General features: G+C 52.9%; 1 protein-coding gene across 6 annotated transcripts in view; it reads right to left on the bottom strand.

Annotated features, from left to right (window-relative positions):
• Window positions 1-20,029, bottom strand: part of PIK3R6 (phosphoinositide-3-kinase regulatory subunit 6) — a 40,081-nt gene that overhangs the window by 12,765 nt on the left and 7,287 nt on the right. For 3 of the 6 annotated variants that reach the window (XM_049812603.1, XM_049812608.1, XM_049812607.1), the window contains exons 2-12: window positions 18,081-18,734; window positions 13,168-13,300; window positions 9,783-9,866; window positions 8,541-8,632; window positions 6,081-6,149; window positions 5,453-5,585; window positions 4,006-4,075; window positions 3,399-3,582; window positions 2,439-2,586; window positions 1,140-1,226; window positions 221-677 (exon numbers count right to left, since the gene is read on the bottom strand). In XM_049812603.1, the coding sequence (XP_049668560.1) occupies window positions 221-677; window positions 1,140-1,226; window positions 2,439-2,586; window positions 3,399-3,582; window positions 4,006-4,075; window positions 5,453-5,585; window positions 6,081-6,149; window positions 8,541-8,632; window positions 9,783-9,866; window positions 13,168-13,180 (1,337 nt within the window). In that variant the 5' untranslated portion in view covers window positions 13,181-13,300; window positions 18,081-18,734. The remainder of the gene's footprint in view (window positions 1-220; window positions 678-1,139; window positions 1,227-2,438; window positions 2,587-3,398; window positions 3,583-4,005; window positions 4,076-5,452; window positions 5,586-6,080; window positions 6,150-8,540; window positions 8,633-9,782; window positions 9,867-13,167; window positions 13,301-18,080; window positions 18,735-20,029) is intronic. The other 3 variants (XM_049812604.1, XM_049812605.1, XM_049812602.1) reach the window with 2 other exon arrangements.

The raw sequence follows: 20,029 nt of genomic DNA on the forward strand, positions 1-20,029 counted from the left end.
GCTGCGTACATCATTTGGGCTAACAGAGCCAAATGATCCCCTGCAGCCAGTGAAGTCAGATGCATTTGGGTGCAAAACACCCGGGTCCCATCCTGTCCCAGGTAACGCTCGAGCCCAACCCCATCCCCAGCCATCTTGGCTGCTTCAACAGACTCAAGAGCAAAGCCCCCCACTCTATCCTCCCTTCCCCAGAGCCAAAGAGGCTGTGGCCACCAGTTACCTCAAAGAGTGATAGGCTTGGGCCAGGCGCCCCAGGATGCGGTCATCCCCCAGCAGCACGATGCGGGCAGTGTGCAGCCTCTGGAGCGGGGCTGCAGGCACTGGGGGGATGCCTGGTCTCCTCTGCAGCTTCACCGGGGGCTTCGCCCCGGGACCATTGCAGCCAGCCTGCAAGAAGGCCACATTCTCCAGTGGCGACGGCTTTTTTTTAATGCCACCCTTCCTGTGGAGACGGGATTGCTCCGTTTCGGCACTGCAAGGGGTGAAGGGCTCCTCGACTGCTGTGGGCAGGTCTCGTTCAATGCCACTGTCAGTGGAGAGCACAGAGAAGCGGGTCTGCTTGCAGCACTCGCAGTCTGAAATTATGTCCTGGATCTCGAAGTTGTCCAGGTCTTGGCTTAGGCAGTCAGGCTCGCAGCTCTGTGACAGCGGGCGGATGAACAGCACCAGTTCCTTCCCTGTGGGCAGAAGGGAGCTCGGGGAGGGAAATACAACCAAAGCCAGGCTGAGCCCTAGTCCTGCCCTGGCTCCCCTCTTCTCATGCAAACTGTAGGGACAATACGTCTACCAGCAGGTCCAAGAGGAGTCAGTCTTTCAGTCCCATTTCTCATTGCATCATGAGGAGAGCTCAATATCACTCAAATAAGGTACTTTGGGCACATCCTGCTGCAGCCTGTCCCACAGGCATCCTCTCCTCATCTCCTTTGCCCCTCTCCGCCCCAGTCCCCTGATCTGACGCTGACACCCCACAAGAAGGAAGGTTGGTGCAGTCGGCACGAACCTCCATGAGCTTGGCCCTTGGATGATGGTTATGAAACTCACTGCTCAAGAATCAGGGCTAAATGACATGTTTTGCACAGGCTTCCCAGCCTCAGGCACCGTCCCGTCCAAACTCCCCAAAGCACCCCTGAGGCACTCACAGAGCTGGTCATCTTCTGTCCAGAGATGAAAGCTGATGTTGGGGTTAGGCAGAGGGGTACCCTGCAGCCCTCCTAGGGGAGCATTGCCTGAGGGAAACAAGGATGCTTGTAACACACAGGAGCAATTTTCCCACACAGGTACATGAACCCCTACTGGTGCTGTACTTTCAGATGTTGGCTGAGATAGCCCGTGCTGAGCCCCAAGGGCTTTCCCACCCTGGTTGCCTTCTGGCCAGACATGAGGCTGTAATCACAGACCCCTGCTCTCACAAACTGAGCCATAAGAAAGTACCTATACTGTTGATGAATGGGAGAAATGAAGAAGGGGAAACTGAGGCATGGGTGAGTGAAGGATCTTGCTCTGCTGCAGACAGCAAAGGGATTGCAGAATAAATAAAATATTCTTCTAGAACTGGGCCTCCAACACATGTGACAGGACCTTCCTTGGCGATGTCAGCTGAGATGCGAGAAAGCCCTCTGACCCCACCATTGCTGCCTATTTTTAACACATTATGGCTCTGTGAGAAGCAGTGAGACAATTTAATAGCTCACTGCACCAAAAGGAGATGGTCTCACTCCTCTCCCTGCACCACTGGCTGTTCCTTCCCATATCTTGCACTGGGACAATCTCCAGCTCTTTCCAGAGAGAGGGTTGGGGTGCAGTGACCTTCCACCAGAAGTAGCCAAGAAGATGAACACATGACCCCCATTTCCCTCTGGTCTACCCCAGATTTGTGTGAGGAGCTGTTATGGATGAGGATGTTTGTTACAGTCTGCGTAGCCCTGATGGCACCAGGCTGGAACAGAGCACTGCCAGGGATGGAAGGAGATGGCAGTACCACTGTCCACCACATCAGTACAAGGAGGTTTCAAAGAGTGGTACACAGCGTCTCCCCAGTCTAGGCCATGGCAGGGTGTATCTTACACCAGCAGAGCACTAGAGCATCTGTCCAACCTCCCCTGGTTGACATCTACAGCACCCTTTGCAAATGACGGAGACATGTCTCTGGGCCTCAGGGCAGCTGAATTAGCGGCAGAGATTGCCACAGTCCCTTTCCTCAGGCGACAAATCTGCGTTCCAGTGCCACATGCACTTTGCCATCCTGGACATCAGGTCACTGCAAGGAGCCAGGCTGCAAGGACCTGATCCCGGTGATGGATGCTGTTAAAGTGGAGGCAGATGGGAGGTGGGGATGGACATCTGTAGGAGGGCAATGGCAAGGACACAGCAGTGAGGCAGGGGCCTGCCAGCTTGCACGGCTCCCTTAACCCTCCGTGCATGGCTGGCCAGGAGCTCACCTGCTTGCAAGGAGCTGAGGACGGCGCAGTAAATCTTCTCCAGCCTTGCTGCGTGCTGGCTGCGGTCTGCACTCGCCTCGTTTCCTGCACACTCGACTGCCACCACCACTTGCCGGAACCAGTGCTCAACGTCGCTCATGGGCATATCCTGTCGCAAGGAGCAGCTATTAACACCCCGAGGTGTGAATAGAGGAGATGCTCCAGGGGCGGGGCAGCGGAAGGGGGCAGAAAGAGGGCAAATGAGTCCTGCAAAAATTGTTGTTTCGCAGCAGAGGACACACATGTCCTCCTGTCCCTGGGGAAGGCTGGAGGAGGAGAGATGCTGGCTGTACTGTCTGCTTAAAGCTTTTTTCTGGCCGGTTTGCAGCTGATGGGCACTGTGCTCCCAGCTGCCACAAGCTTGGGGAGTCAGCAGCAGAGCTGGCAGCTCAAGTGACCCTCAGGAGATGGGGACAGCAGACACACAAAGGTGTCCTTAGAGTGGAAATCACTGAGAGCCCTTGCAGAGTTGCCTTTCTGAACCAGACATTTGTCTTACTGTGGCCCCACAGCTCCTTGAAGGAGGTTTTGGAGAAAACTGGTTGAAACATCTCCGCTGAGTTGTTTTTGCAATGACCAGTGGCTCACAGAGGAGCCTATATTCCAGCTGCAGAGCCCAGCGTTGCTGTGCAAAACTGAGGACTCAAACTGAAGATTCAAAACCTCTGGCTCCTGCTGCACCAACTCTTATATTTGAAGAATTTTTTAGTTTAACACCAGCTCTGCTCATAGCCCAGCTTTGGAAGTAACACTGGGGCTACTGGAGATGGAGACCACCAGTGAGGAGCTGGGGGGGTGGGGGGGGGGGGTGCCTCCACTTCCCAAAAAGCCTTCCCACACTCTGAGGTGCTCAGCAAGACCAGGACCATTGGAAAACGACACATGGTGCTGCAGAGGTGCTGCAGATGTACTGCCAGTTACCTGGAGGCTCGCCTTCAAGCCGCTAACGTCACAGCCCTCGCCCAGGGCCGCCTGCATGGCGTGGATGATCACGTAGCACATGCATGCCCGAGGGCTTTGGGAGACCTGAGCTGCCTTTGTGTCAGTGACCAGCGCGTTGCAGATGGCTTCAGAGAGCAGCTCTGGATCGGCAAAGATGAAAATCCTGCGTGGGGCAGGAGGGTGGGAGAAGAGGGACATGAGATGAGATGAGGACTCCCTGTTACTGACATCAGGGCTGGCACAAGCAGCTCACATCTCCATTATCCCACGCAGAGAAAAAGGGTTGCTGCTGATATTCCCCTTCTCTGCCCTGTCTCCCCACCAAGGGAAGCTCTCTGCCTCCCAGGACCACATAAATAAATTAGGACACATGGAAGGAATGTGCTCCTCCCAGTGCAAAGCTCATTTTAGCGAGGCACTGGATGCCACCAAACTGTGTTCCCCAAGACCACATACTGCCACATGGTTTATATCCAAATTGTCTGTTCCATCCAACATTAATTCAGAGCGCAGGAAAAGGACAGATTTCACTATGAGACTATAAAAGAAATAAAAGTAACAACACATTCGAAGAAGCACTACTCACTTTTCCTGATAAGGATACGGATCGCTTTTGAGACTTTGTTCGGAAATGACCATTCTTTGGTACAACATACCTAGCAAATGCAAGAAGATAAACATGCAGGAGTCAGAGCATGAGAAATAACAACACAACTCACCAGAGCAGCTCAGTGCTGCTCCTGGTTGTAGAGGCTGATGGTGGGTCTGCCAAGTCGGCGAACGCCCGTTGCTGGAGTGACAATGTAAAAGAGCCAAGGATCAGGGCCAGAGTTAAAAATAGTCAAGGACAAAGATAGGCCATGCGACATAAAAAGAAAACCCCTTCTATTCAGGGATTATTTCCTGTATTTCCCTTCCTTTGTTTAGTGGATTATGAGTTTGGGAGCAGAGTCGGAAGCCAGAAGAAGAGCTCTACTCCCAGCCTCTGGGCCACACTGTGGGACAGCGTTTGGGTGGATATGAAGAGCACAACGTGTTTCTGAATCAGGAGAGATGTACTTTACCCTCACCCAGCTCTGGGGTAGGGAAGATACATCCACCCCGCATTGCTCAGGTGCAATCATTTTGTGAACCTTGTGGTGCTCTGAGGGAAGCCCCACTGGAGATCCCCATCTCTCCCCACTGAATCATCCTTTTACCAGAAGTCAGGTGAGATAAAGGTGGACCTTGGAGCTCCAGACAAAGCAGTACTGGGGAAGAGTGGTCGGGGTGATTGATGGTGATGGGCTGAGACTACCAAGAATGGCACTTTATAATGTCCCACCAGGTTTCTCATATTTTACCTCCACCTCACAAGGTATCTGTACCTTGCACTGTTTTAAGGATTGTTTTTAAAGACTTTTATTAAAGAAAACTTTAACAAGAAGAACTTAATGAGCAATGTAGAGAAAAAGGAAAATAGAGTTGTCCCCTGGCTTGCTATCTAAAAGGGACTGTTCTCTGCAGAAATTAATGACGTTTTAGTGTCTAAAACCTGATGCATAGGTAGCGGAGGAAGAGCCCATGCTGGACAGCCTGCAATTCAATCTCAGATGGAGACTTCACTTTGCAAAAAGGAGACCTCCACAAAATTTACTGAGATGCCCAGGCTAGCAGCATAAGCACCCTGTTTCCCATATAGACAGAGGGTGTGTGTGTGTGTATATATATATATATATATATACACCTGGCCTTATATGGGCTGGACTTGACTCTGGTGGTGCCTACACTGACAGCAGGAGCACCCCAAGGTTTTCAGCTAGTAACTAAGGATCAGCAGCCTGAAATAAGGAGAGGGGAACCCTTCCATCCAAATGCACCCCTAAACCCCCAAGTGTTTGGCCAGCCCCCTGCAGAAAACCCCGCCATGGCTCACTGTGTTAGGCAAAGGCCAGCTCAGGTATGGAAATTCCTCCAAATCCCCACTACTATTGCCTTGAGGACCCAAGCCATTCAGCACGCCATACATACGCAGAGCAGAGAAGCCCTCATACCTGGTGCTGTCCTTTCCATCTTCAGCCTGATGGCATAGTCCAAACCGATGGTGCAGAAAGGCTTGGGCAGGGTGAGCAGCTTCTTACAGAAATCATACACTCTGCCGCAGAGCTCGTCAGAGATGCAGGGAGCCTGGAGTGAGAAAGGGGCAGATATGGAGATGCCACAGGCAGTGATCCCTAATGGTGCTCTGCCCACAACAGACCCCAAGGTGGGAGGGCACAGAGCTACACCAAATTCAATATGGATTTAAATGCAATATATGAAGGAGAATCAGGCCCTACAATGGTTTGGAAACCTCCAGCAATACCCACTGAAGGACTGTGGGCACACATTTTTGCCAGGTTGTGACTTCCTGCACCATCAGGCACCTAAACACCTCCAGAAAAGGGGGTCGGCTGGAAGGACCTGCCACTCCCATACATGTCACAGGTGACAGTGTCTCAGCCATCAAACAGCACACTGGGAAATGCACAGTTGAGTCCACCTGTGGTAGTCCCAGGGCTTTGCTGGGCAGGTACTGGGATATTTCAGCACAGGAATAGGTACTGAGTGACTTTGGGTGGCCCCCTTCCGTGGCTTCTGATTTCCCTGGATCTTGCCCCAGCGAAGCCCATGGTAGGTTACCTTTATCAAGGTATACATCAGCGTGTGCAGCAAAGGGATGATGTAATGTCTGAAGTCGCCTCGTTCCGCCTGTGGAACCAAAAGGCACAGTCAGTGCAGGCAGCACCTGGCAGGATGCTGGGATGGGCAGCAGGACTGGCAGCAGCAGAGACCAGAGCCGGGGGAGCCCCCGGAGCCCCCGGGATGTGCTGGGTTCTGTCTGCTCAGCAGCTCAGACACACAAGGAGAGCACGGGCATTCGCCCTGGCTTAGGGGTGACGCTCCCTGGGTCACGGTGGGGTTTGGGATCCCTCCACAGGCCATCAGGGTGGGCAGGATGTCCCCGGGGCAGAGAGGTCCTGCATGGTGGGCATCCCACGGGAGCCAGGCCCTGGGGAGAGGTGTGGGGGATGGACCATGCTGCCGTGGCCACTGCTGCACCGCAGGGCTGGAGATTGCTGTAGGGATGTGAAGGCTCCAGGAGCTGCTGCGAGAGCGTGGTTTGCACACTGACAGCTCTGCAGTGCATACGCAGCAGCCATGGTGGGAGAGGGGGAGCAAAAGTTTCTAACTGAGCTCATGAAGGAGCTCCTTTCTGTTGCAAAAACTCATGTGGAAATACAAACCCTCTGGGAAAAGCCTGTCTTACATTTGGTGGGGTGTGAGACCAGAGTGAACAGGGAGGAGAGATGTTCTTGCATCCCGAGCCTGGCCCATGGGAAGCTAGATAGATGCTCAAGCTGACACAGCTCCAGCCCCTCCCTGCAGCCTGGTCTGGCTCTAACAACGGCTTCAACAACAGGAATGTCCCTGGATAAACCTGGGAAAGATATTTCCACCCCAAAGTTATTTCTGGTACCTTTCTTCAGGGCTGCTGTGCTGACGGATCTTAGTTCAATGGAACTGATGGCAGCAAAGCTTTGAAACAATCAATAAAATGAGTAATACTGAGTTGCTGAGACCAGCTGATATTTGCCCAGAGCTCCGGAGGAACTCAAGCATGAAATTGCTAAATTATCATCTGCAGTCGGTACTGACTGCTCAGAGCTGCTGCAGTACCAGCGGAATGAAAAGAAAAAAAAAAAAAAAAAAAAAAAGTGACACTGATTTCAAAGATGATCTTCAGGGAGATGAAGGGAATTGCAGACCAGGAGGCCTGACATCCCTCCTGGGCAAGGAAAGATAAGAGTAGCAGAGCCATAATAGGTATAAGGGGAAGGGACTGACACGGCTTTTGCAATGGAAAGCAGACGTCAAGCCCTCTGGGGGAATCCCTGCATCCATAGCCAAGGGTGATGTGGGTGTTCCTGTCTATCTGGATTTGCAAAAGCCACTTGATAAGATCCCTCCCCAAGGCACTGATGGAAGCTAAACTGCCATAGCGTGAGAGAGACAGCCTGCAAATAGCCTCAGAGCTGCTTAAAAGGCAGAAAACAAAGATTAGGAGTAACTGCTCGATGATCACAGCCCTGCGATGTGTACACAGGGATCTGCGCTGGGCTGACACGGCTCAAGTGTATGATATGGGAGTGTTGACAGAGAGAGGTGACAGCCTCTGCAGAGGGTGCTTGCCCCCCCCCCCCCCCCCCGGAGCAGCAGCTGGCTGGAGACACAGGAGCTGAGCAATGCTGAGCAAGGCAGCTCCATCCTTCCAGCTTGAAAGGAGAAATAGCAAAGAGGAAGAGAAAATGGTACAGGGAGGTTTCTGCACAAAGGATGACTAGCGGGGGCTCATCACCAGGGTGAGGAGAAGGAGGTGAAGGGGGCACATGGGCTTTTTGTGCCCGGAATGAGAGGACACTGGGTAAAATGAGGCAGGCTCATAAGACAGAAAAGGTGCTACTTCTACATGCGACATCTCACCAAACCACAAACCAGGTCGCACCAGGATGCTGAGGGTGCTAAAGGTTTACACAAGACCAGAAAATGACAAGACAAATCAATGAAACAAAAAATCCATCACAAAGTTTCCATCTGATGCTCTCCGGACAGGATACTGGGTTAGGTGTTTCTGCTCTGACACCCTCTGGGGCGGAAATGAGTGACATGGAGGAGAAATTTCCACTCTACCTGTGACTACAGTGGGCCAGGGTGGGAGGAAGGAGATTTGGGGGTGGTCGGAAGTGTTTCGCACTGTGCTATCTGCAAACTGCAAAGGCTGTCTGCCTTTGGCTGTTGCAGCTTCAAGGAGCCTGTGGAGGTTCCCTACTCCGCCCGAGGCTCACCATCACTTTTGGGACAAACCCTGGTCCATGCAGCCATCAGCTGGGGATGAGCTATAGCTCTGCCCTTGTGTCCCACAGAGTTTTTCACTCTGTGCCATAAGCCACTGTCCCCAGCCAGGCTCAAGGCCCCCTAAAAACACCCGTTTGAGGTGGAATTGAGTCCCCATCCCTCTGCTCCCCTGGGCCCCACAGCAGGGCACATGCCACGGAGGGTCTGAGCCCAGCACTCAAGGGACGTCTCTGAGGCAGCACTCACCCTTTCCAGCTCCTTCACCAGGATCTGGACCAGAATGGAGCTGTTACTGGGATTCTGGTCAATTTTTTTATGCAGGGTCCATCGCAGCATCCCTGAGAAGTGAAAGCCAAGAAAGAGATCAATCAGGTTGCCAAGAAGAGCAGCAATGGATCAGGGGCAGCATTTCACAGAGGAATCAAGAGACCTGGGCACTGTTCCTGCAAAAATCATTTATTGGGATGCTACATTGACATCACTATCAGAGCTAAACCAGGCTTCTCTGCCCTCCGCTTCAATCATTGACCCTCTGCAAGGGACAAGTCATGCTGCTGCCCTGATTCTGGATGCAGCATCGATGTGTTATACCTCTAATACTGGGAAACCTTTGGAAAAAGGTCCTAGAGATGCTAGGACAGGGGGGCTGGAGAAAAGCAAGGCAGGGCAATGGATGTGAAGTTGGTTTCCTGTTCCCTCTGTTGCTCTGTTTATGACTGCCTGCTTTCACCACCTGCGCTGGAAAATTTGTGTTCCTCCTGGTCCCAGCACACAGCACCTGAATGCTGGCTGCCAATAGCTCACACTCAGAGGAAGGACCACAAAGCGTCTCAGTCCTGCAGATGTCAAGGCTCATTCCAGACAAAATCAAATTTAATTAACTGTAAAATATTCCATGTACTCCAAGTAAAATCAATTTTTCAAAATCAATTAAGTTTCCTAAGGCTGTAGCAGTCCAGTTGCAGGGTCAGCTAGAGTTTTATTCTCCAAAATCATAACACAGGGATTTCAACTGATTCTTTAGTGAGAAGCTGAGCAGTGCGTGGTGAATCAATATCCCCCCAGGGAGAGATGGAGAGACTCCAACTCAGAGGTGTTACGTGAGTTGGACGGGGCTGTGTGGCAAGTCGGTGTCAGAGCTGGGAACAGCACCACAAACTCTGGCATTTGATGTCCCACCTCAGTGATGGACCCCTGGGTGAGCGAAAGGTGTAAAGGATGTAAAAGCCACATAGAGGAGGGATGAAAGCTGCTGAAGCTGGTGCACAGCAGATACAAGGAGCTTGCCAAAGATTAGCACCTCTAAGAGCAGGTTAGAACGGGCAGAGCAGTGCCAGGGAGGTGAGGCCACCCTGTGTCCCCTCACCCTGGCACCAACTGAGAGAGGGGAGCGGGGAGGGGGCTGGGGCCAAGCAATACCCCAGCAAGGCAGCACCCAGGGGACAGTAGGTGCTGACCCCCAGAAGCCGTGCTGCGGGTCCGTCTTACCTCGGTCACACTGGCAGGCGGGGTGATGCCCGTCCAGCTCTCGCAGCAGCGTGCGGACACGGCGCAGGATGTCTGACTCCACCGCTGCAGGGACAAAGAAGACATGAGCAGCCAGACCAGCACCTCTGGGAGACTGGCACCCAGGGACAACCCCAGGGGAGGAGGCACTGGTTTGGGTGAGTACGGGGACTGCACCTTCACCACATCCCTCAGGATGGCTGTCTCAGCAGGTTTCAAGCCTGGATGAGCCTCAATGGAAAGAAGGCAGAGCTTTCCCCAGGGCCACTGGAGCTGGGGGCACATGCCACCCCATGGATTGGTGGCCTCTGGAGCTATACTGGAGAGCAAAGTGCTCCTGCAGGGATGTGGTGGTAGAGAAGCTCTGCAGAGGACTGCTCATGCATCAGCTCTACAGAGCCCATCTTTCCCCTTGTTCAATTAAAAAAAATAAATCACACATTAAATATAAAAGCTAGCAACATTAAACCACAACTTGGCACCATCAAAGAGCAGAAAACCTCTGCGTTTTGGCACTGTATGGATTCGGCCTCAACCTCACACCCATCACAAGGAACACTCTTGCAGCAAGGTCTGCTGCCCACACCAGCAGCTCACCCCTCGTGGGAAACCCAGGCAGACCCACCAGGCTGGCATCTCACCTCCTGCCTTCCACCCGGGACCCTTCACAGCCTCTCCCTGACGTGCGACCACCCACCCGTGGGCCCTGAGCACCTTCTGCTCCCCCAGGCAAGGACCTGAGGTCCGTGCTTCTGCCTGGTAACCACCACATGCACCTTGTACACATCAAAACCAAACTGCATCCTGCTCTCAGCCAAAAATAAGTCCAACCTCAGACCCAGTCTTCGGTATGACTCGTACATGGGGTGAGGGCTCGTGATCACAAGCGAGCTCACATGACAGCTGGCTGGCCACGCACACCAACACATCGCAGATGTAGAATAAAAGTCAGCCCTGAAAGCATGTGGGGTATCTGTCAGGAAAGCTGCAAGGTCCCTTTACTCCACCACAGCCTGTCTTTGGTGTCCCTCCTTGCACTGGGCTACTCTTTCCCTATCAGCAAAAAGATTCTTGCTCCTTTGTAATAGAAAAAAAAAGCATTATCTAGAGTATTATTAGGTGATGTTCTCCTTCTGTAGGAAGTTGTAGGCTGGAGCAGCCAGCTCCAGGGGAGGATCTCAGATGTTTGTGGCTACCATATCCCAGAGTCCTTTCCCGGGGCAGGTTCCTGTCTCTGTGTTCACTGGTAGGGTCCAGACCATTGCCAGCAGTGGCCAAGTGGGTCCTCGCCTGCATGGCAAGGATGCAAGCAAAGAGCAATTTATCCAGGACCTAAGGAAGCTCCAGACACATACTGCCCTGAGTTCTCTCATCCACATGGGATTGTCTTTTGGGATTGGTGTCATTACCACCACATCACCTGCCCAGTTTTTCTCCTGAATTTGCTCATTCCCTCCACACCCTCTTTTGCCACAGTTCCATCTTCCCTAACATCAGAGAGATGATAGGAGGGCAGTGGTGGGCATTCATCTTTACCAACAAGAAACAGGAGGCAGCCAGGACAACACTGTTTAAGACATGTGCTCAAGGACCACAGCCTCCAAACCTCCTTCCTTGGCTCTGGAAGCAGATAAAGCCAACTGGGCTGGGTCTGATTGGTGGAGCAGGTGGTGCTTTGGGCTTTACAACGAATGGTGACTGGGAGCTATGGGAAGGGACACAGGAAAATACTGGGGGGATTTTACAGCTCAGCTGGAGGGTCAGACCAACAGGGGCATCTCCAGTGAGCGTTCCTGTGGGCAGAGGACCATGAAGACATGATCATGCAGGAGACGGGGCAGCTTTGAGTATCTGGCCCCTCGTTCCTTGCAGACCCATGCACCATCTCAGGATGGGTTTGAAGCAAAAAACAGAGATGATTTTTTGTTCTTCTGCTGTGTCTTTTAGTGGCGGCCCAGGGCCATCGTGCAGGGGAGTGGATGTGGCACCGTTCCCACTGGCAATGCACATCAGAGAGCAGGAGCACTTTGCCCCTCACAGCATCATTGCTGCCTCCTTGTCACAGCTCACAGGACAGGCAGCATGGCCAGATACATGACAAGACACTCTCGCCCTCTCCAAGCCCAAGACTGCAGCGCCATGGGTCCAATGAGATGGTGACCAGGGCATAGAGGCAGAAGATATGAGCCCTGCATAAAAGACAACTGGAAAATGCAAAATTTAATGTATTGGGGATGGCCTATTCCTGAGTACAGCCCAACAGCCAAAATAGTTCTCCTATTTACTGACCCCAGGGAAGTGCAAGTGCATCCCATAAGGATGCTAGTATGGAGAATTCATCCAATTCAGGCTTCTTCTGCAGAGGAGTACTTACTGCTGCGGCTTCAGTTGAAGCTGTGTTAGAAAACAACAACACACTCGGGTTCACAATTACTCCCATATGCTGGCGAAGTTGTGCGTGTGTACATGGGAAGTGCCATCTCTGCCAGCACGGTTCATGCCATCGTACCCACACGGGAAAAACTACAGTGAAAAAATGTCCTTTGAAACAGGATTTTTCTCATTTTGGAAGTGTCATTTGGGGAAATGTCTTGGAAATTTGTATTTTATCTCCTTTTTGTTTTCTCTCCAATGATTTTGTAAAGCTCCTCAATTTCACTATTATGTTCATTGGGTTTGCACTACAGAATTATGAAATAATGGACTATTTGAAATTTCCTATTCTTTTCATTTGGGTATGTTTTTAATTACCAGGGGAAGTTTTTCCTGAACACTGATATAAATACTGTCTTCTTTTTCTAAATCAAAGCAACTACAGTCATGATACGCTGAGGTTTCTTCACGGGGAGCAGAGCATCAAAGCGTTCATTCCAACACAAACACAAGGCACTTTGATCTAAAAACAGTCTCAACCTACCAGCAACAAACAGTAGTGGCTTAGAAATTAAATAAAACATTTCAGCATTGATATCCTGACCTCGGGCTGCTGGGAGACCAATACCACCTTGTGAAACAGTGTGAAAATAAAACACAGATGGGGGAAAAAAATGGACACAAAAAAATACAATAAAACATAAAACTGCTTTAAAATTCAAATGTGAATGTTGCCAGGCCTGGTGCTTTTGAAGTGCCCCTCTGCAGCAAATCTTTTGCCTGCCTCTCAGTTGCTTCGAGCCTCATTTCCCATCTATCCAGCACACACTGCCAACACCTTGCAAAGAGCAAGGTCTGCCCAGCGGCAATGAATCCTCCTTAGATATCCCTGTATTTTATCAGAGGGTAATCGCGGCACAAGAAGGCAGATGAGGTGGGTTCATTTGGTTGGGATCCCCCTGCCCGGCACCCCGGGGTGCTCAGCATCACCCACCTGTGCTCTCCATGGCCGAGCTGAGGCTGCAGCACGGGGTGGGCACGGCGGCCGCAGGGCGTCTGCAACGATGGGGTGAGTGCGCAGCTGCTTCTCACTCCACATGGGCATGGCCTTGGGTCCTGCGTCTCACCTGCAAAAAAATTAGGGCACGCTTGGCTCAGGCTGGCGGTGGAGATCAGGATCAGCCTGAACCTTGGGGGGGAGCGCAAAGCCACCGGGACACTGTGGGTGTGGGACCCCAGCATGGAGGACATCTGGCAGGGAGGCAGAGCCCTAAGGGTGAGCACAGCATGTCTCAGGGGCTGTGTTTTGCTGGAGAAAGCTTCAGCTCAAAGCTGAACCCATCTGAACACTTGGGCCTCGAAGCTTCCCACAGCAAGGAGGCCCCCAGGGATGAGCATCAGCATCACTGAGCAGGGCAGGATCAGGAACTTCATGCTCCCCAGTGTTTAAGAAGAAATGTTCAGGTTAAGTCAAACTGAGTCTGAAATGCAAAGTCCAACCAGAGAAAGGAAAAAAAAAAAAAAGAGCCCAAATTTCCATAAGGTTCCTATGCTTGGTGTGCTGATCCACTGCCATCCTGATCCAGCATCCCAGAGAGACAAACCCTGAGGAAACCTCAGGAGCTGGTTACGCTGCAGAGGGAAGCCAGCCTGGAGCTGGACGGCTTCCCTTGCCCTCAAGCATTGTTCTTTCCAAAGAAAGAGGAAAAAAAAAAATACTCCTAAGAGCTGAGGAGGAAGGAAGGGAGATTTGCCTATGACATGACAACAAGCAGGCTGGGGAGCTGGCATGGGGCAGCCGTGGGGGAGCAAAGGACACCCGGCATCTTTTATGCAAAATACCACCGCTGAGGTGTTCAGCTGTAGTGAACTACCACACAGCTGGGTCCCTCCCAGCCCGCAGCTCCGGCACCTCCTGGTCCTGCCCTGCCAGTGCCCACAGCGAGGCAGCGGGTCCCCCAGTGCGTTGCCCTCTCCTGTCTCCCCATCCATAGGCACAGCAGCAACCTCAGGACTCTGCTGCCTGCAGTTACAGCCTGAGTGAGCTGCAATACCGCCTTCAGCATTTCTAGATTGAGGCTTTTCCAGCCTGTGGGTTTTGCCCTCTCTTCTCGCCTTTAGGGATGGAAGAAAACCAGCCCATAGCTCTGAATTCTATGATTTCCCTGAAACACCCGTATTTATGGCTGATAACAGGGACCCCACCTCCAGCAGTCCCCAAACCAGCGCAGGCAGCAATAACAATGCAGTCCCATCAGTCCATCGCGTCCCTCCAAGCACAATCAAGCCATCAGCCTACACTTGTGCTCATGTCTTGCTCTATTTAGGATTCTCTCTATTTATTTTGTGGATTTAAGACCTAACTCTACCCAGGTAGGTCCTAAATCTGTAAATATCCATCACCAAACCCAACAGCTCTGCAACTGCAGGGAGAGATGGATGGACACACATGGGAATGCCCCTGCCACACACCACTTGAGCCCCGAGAGCATCCTGTTCTCAGCAGCAGCTTTCAGAAGCTCATTAAAGGTTTTCCGTGGCACATGAAGTTTTCAAAACGCATCCCAGACCCATGTGGCCTTTATTTCTGGCCCTGGAGATGGATAACTATACCTGGCACTGAAGTACCACAGTGGATTTCCACCGACCGCTGAGGAGCAAGGCTGTGGGGACAGTTCCCAGCCATGGCTGAAAGCAGAGAGGACAAGGAAGGCGAGGAGGACAGGGGTCCTTCTGCAGGCCAGGGGCTTATTATAGCAAAACCCCTGCCTCTGCTTGCACAGCTGGCAGGCAGCTTGGTCCAGGGCTGGGAGCACGGAGGAGATGCCAAGCCTCCTCCAGCTCAGCTTGATGCCTGACACCAACCTCGGAAACGCATCTCTGTGGCACATGGATACTGCTGCAGCGATGGACGTGCCCTTTCCTCCAAGGTGACCGCTCTGGGCTGCACTAGGGGTGAGTAACAGGGCAGAGGGTGTCTACTAAGGTCAGCAAAACATTTCCCCCTCTGCACCCCAAGCTGGTGGCAGCGGTGCAGCCTGCAGGTGAGTCGCAGCGCTGCCCAGAGGTTGTTCCTGCCTGTGGCACAGCCACCTGCGTTCTATCCCTGGCCAGGTACTGGACGACTCCCTGGAGATGCTCAGCACCCCTGGTGCAGAACGGAGAGCAAGGGAAGGATGCTTTCATGCCCCAGCCACAGCTGACTGCAGCACTGACAGCCTGCAGCAAGCATCAGCCGTATGTCTGCGGACAAACGGGGCTTTGCTTCTACAGGCAGAAATGAGATGTGCCTTCTGCTATGCCAGAGTCTGGGCCAGAGGAGGATAACATCAATTAATCCTCGTAGTTTCAAAAATTACAGGTCACCCCCTTGAATCACTGGCTACAGAAGGAAAGTGAATGATTCTCCTAATCCCTTGCCTGCATAGAAGCACCAAATACCACACAGCAGCATTATGCAGCTGGTGAGCTGGGTGGCACCACCGTTCTCAAAACACTATTCCCTGCTGGGAAAAGTGCTGGGGTCCCTGATGCTGTGGAAAAGCCACAGCACCGGCGCTGAGCGGCAGAGCTGGGGCTGTGTGCCGGGATCCTCCAGTGCGCCTGCCTTGGGGCTCGGAGAGGTTGCCTGCCAAAGCGAAACACAGCCCGCTGCTAATTGCGTCGGTGGTTTTCCACATCCGCATCCTACCTGCCCACACGTGGGAGGGGAGCTGGTGACCAAATGTGGAACTTGCTTGCCTGCGCTTGGTTTCCAGATTTAGCAAAGGACTCAACAGGGCCAGAGCAACATGAGCTCCTCCTGCCTGATAAACTTGGGTTCTCGGTTCTCCTGTCTGCTTAAAAAGTGCTTTCCTCACTGTTGGCAAAGAGGAGCTGAGACTGAATCCATAGTCCACCTGCCTGCTCCAAGTGCTTGGGTCTCCCAAGAAAATTCAATATAAAATACCAAAAACTGGTTCCCAGCATATTCAGAGTCCAGTCACGCCGCCTGCAGGAGGACAGGTAAACATCATATGAGATGTGAAAGGACATACATAGAAACAGGCTGGTGAGGAATACTGGGGTCAATCTGGTTCCTGCCAGGTACCAGCTACTGGTTCTTGCTTGGCCTGGCCATAACCAGCACAGGGACTTAAATGACCAGAAAATCACCCATTTTCACTGGAGACGTTTTCTGCCTGCTTGCTCCCCAAGGGTGAGGGTACCAGGGCTACCAAAGGAGGAGGAGGGATGCAGGGCTGAGGATGGGAAGAGCTGTATAGCATCAGCCCCAGTTCGGAGCAGTTCAGACAGCAGGACCACATTTGCCCTCCCCAGCCATGACAGATGGGGATGCTGCCTGCCCTTCCATCCTGGGCTTCATCAGGATTTTCCCAACAGCAGCTGGCCCTGCAATCATCCCGACACAAATCTAAACCCAGTAACATGGTGAGGAAGGCTTTGAAGATGCAAGAGAAGAGCCTGTGCTGTAAGGAAGGACTAAATTCAGCCTTTGCACAGAGCATTTACAGACAGTTCCTTGCCCATGGGGATGGAGGCTGCTCCCCAGCTGGCATGCATGGGTAGCTTTTGACTGACATGAATGAAGCCAGGCTGATTTATGCCAGATGACCTGACCTTGGCACCTCTTTGGCGAGTGGAGAGTGGCAGGGAGCAAAGACCCAGCCTATGCACCCCTGGGAAGGACACTGCCAGCCCCTGCCCTGGCAGTGATGCTGCTCCAGGCAGAGGCTGACCATAAGGGATGAAGCCCATCACCTGGCAGGAGGGATTCCTTGAACAACACCTAGAAGCCATGTGTCACTGGAGGGACACAACAACCATCTGAAGCTCCAATGACACACTTAGAGCTGCTAATTTGGGTGAAAAAGCATTTTAGCAGAGGATGCAGGCACACACTATGGGGACGCCAGTGCTGGTATCAGAGCAGCAGCAGATGTCACCCACTGGCCCCCAGAAATCAGGGGTGTAGCAGGATCCCTATCACTGCACCAGGCTGCTCAGCCTGCTGAGACAGGATCAGTCCCCAACACTCACCCTGTGTGCCTCTGCCTCCCAGGCTGTTCCCAGGACGAAGCAGCCTTACATCCCCTGGGAGACCAGATGCAACATGCTGGGATGTGATGCTGGGACCGCTCCTTCCCTGGACAAGTCCCTTCCTGCTGGCTCCTTTGCCGTTGCCACCCCTTCTGTTCACAGACCATGGGGCTAAAGCCCCATGGTCTGCACTTTGAGCCCATCGAGCCCTGACCCATCACGTGCTGTGAGCCAGCCAGGGGGCCCCCCATGCCCACGGCTTGCTCAGGCGCTGCATGGGGATGGCAGGCACAGAGACGTGTCTGAGCTGCACTGCAGTCCCCCAGCTTCTCATCCAGCCATCCAGGCGAGCTAGGTCCCTTCTTCAGGTTTGCACTGCTGGCCTGGTGTCTCATGCAGGAACACTCTCAGCCAAGGGGACTTCACTGCATCTCTAGGCCCAGACCCTCAGCATTAACTCTGCCACATCCCCACATCCCAGCACAGCAGACAGCAAGTGTCAGTGCAGTCTCTGGAGGAAGGGGAGCGCAAGACATCAGAGCCCCCCACTACAGACAGCCCTCTCTGCCTGCCTCGTCTCTCCCAGAAAGACAGATCCCTGGCAAAAGTAAGGGGATACTCTCCCCATTTCTGGGGATGGACTCTGCACTGGTCCTAGTGCCCGGTGGACTAACACAGACCTGCAAGAGAGAGGGTCACAGGCTTTTGCCTGGGAACTCCTGCCCCGCTCCTCCGAAGGCTGGGGATATCATATCATATCCCCTACCACAGTCTGTCCCTGCACTGACTCTGCTGCAAGTGGGAGCAGAGGGGCCACGCAACCAAAGGACCCTGTCCCAAACCTGCTCAGCTCCGGGCTGCACTCACCTTCCCTTGCGTCCCTCCAGCTCCCAGGATCACATGTCCCTTCAGGATGCAGGACCGTCCCAGCAAGCACATTGCGAGGAGGAGGAAGGAGGAGGAGGTGGCGGATCAGGCGCAGCCCAAGGGCTCCTTGGCTGAGGTGCCGCAGGCAGGAGCTAGACAGCGAAGCAGCGATCCCCGTGGCATCCACACTGGAGTCCACGCTCAATGCCGCCGAGCACGGACAGGGCTTGCTTCTGCTCTGTGTGCTTGTGCCTGAGCTCACCGGTGACCACAAGCTTTCTAACCAGAAACAGGAAGGGCTCACAGGCCCCAGCCAACACACATGACGGTGGGGAGACGATAGATGAGTCGAGGGGAAATATGACAGTGCAGGGCATAAAAGCAAGCCCTGCAAAAGTGCCAGTGAAAGGGAGAAGCCGCTCAGTTCCCCGATCCACACCCATGAGGGCTTCTCTGCTTTCTGTCCCCCTCCTCCACCTTTGGATCTCTTCCCTTCCTTGCAGCAGACACGAGACACATTTCATCCCGTAACTGGTTATTTTGCTGTCTGCCAGCTCAGCAAGACCAGAGTCTTCTCTGCATTCATCCCACTTCTTTGCAGAGCTGCAAATCCCGGCTTCCTCTCTGCAATTCTTAAAATACCCATGGCATCAGCTGTATTTTATTTCATTTTCAAGAAAAAATTATAAGGAAGGGTGAGAAAAGAAGTCATATTCCCCCCTTCGGTTTTCAATAACTATGAGGGGTTTTTTGTGAAAAAACCTTAGTGACTCAAAAGCCACCTCTCCCAAGAATTTGGGGTAGTTATGGGAACCATCTGGCTATATTCTTGAAAACAAAGAACTTTGCAGTGAAAGCACAGTTCACCCCGGGAACTGGCAGATAAGACCATGGTTTAAAGGGCTTTGCAGCCTCATCCTCCTTTCTAAACTACCAGGGTGCTGGAGAGAGTAGGACCTGGCTGAGTATCGGGTGCTGAGCGCTCCATAAACCCAATTTCAGTGCCCCTCCTCTGCAGGGCAACAGTTAATGGGGACCCAGAGGTGGGGAACAGTTTGTGATGGCTGCTCTATTGGGCCTAGCTAATACAAGATGAAGTGTGGTTCCATACAGAGGTGAGGCCACCGGGGCTGGGATCCTCCAGTTTGCCTCCCTCCTCACCTCTCCATCCTCCCAGTGCTCACCCCGTTGAACCACCTTCCTCCTGAGCAGGGGTTCCTCATTTGCGTCATGCTCTGGCCAGGCCTGCACAAGGAAATAGTCACCTTCCTCCAGGGTTTTCCCCTCCCTGGTGCTTACAGCCAGGGAGGCATGGTGGGAAGACCACACCAATGCCCTCTCCTTTCTCTGAGGGCTGGTCATTAGCAGGACAGACACCAAAGACACTGTGACGAGGTGGGTTTCAGCAGATCACGCTTTACCCTGTTTGCTTTTTGGATGTGTCTGGAGGGTCCCAGCTATGGCTGGGTGGGCACCACCAGGTTGTACAAGCAGAAGGTCATGGGTCCCTGTAGGGTGATCGGTCCATACCACACGCAGAGACCAGATTGGGCTGCATCGGCTGCTCTCGTCTTCCACAAAGGAGGATCCATGCTCACCCAGCCCTTGTTAGATTGTTTTAATTATACGATGGGCTAGCACCCTTATGGGTGTCAGGATATGCCACCTGCAGTCCCAAAGGGCCCTGGTTCAGGCTCAGCACTATGCAGTCCCATGCCAGCGGAGGGCTTGCCTGGCCACCAGCCTCCATGCACCCCTGAGCCATTGCAGCCTGAGCAGAGACAGGCAGAGCAAGGTATCGCACAGTCACAGCCTCACCACCAACAGAGCTGGGCGATTTTCAGAAGTGCTGCCAACACACTGCCAGCAAATACCCAAGAGCCTCTACGACTTTCAGGGGAATCCAGTCTGACCAGGACCAGAGCTGAGTCCCAGGAGGCTGCCTGGAC

This window comes from Accipiter gentilis, chromosome 10 (assembly GCF_929443795.1).
Source record: "Accipiter gentilis chromosome 10, bAccGen1.1, whole genome shotgun sequence".
In the NCBI taxonomy this organism is placed as follows: domain Eukaryota; kingdom Metazoa; phylum Chordata; class Aves; order Accipitriformes; family Accipitridae; genus Astur; species Astur gentilis.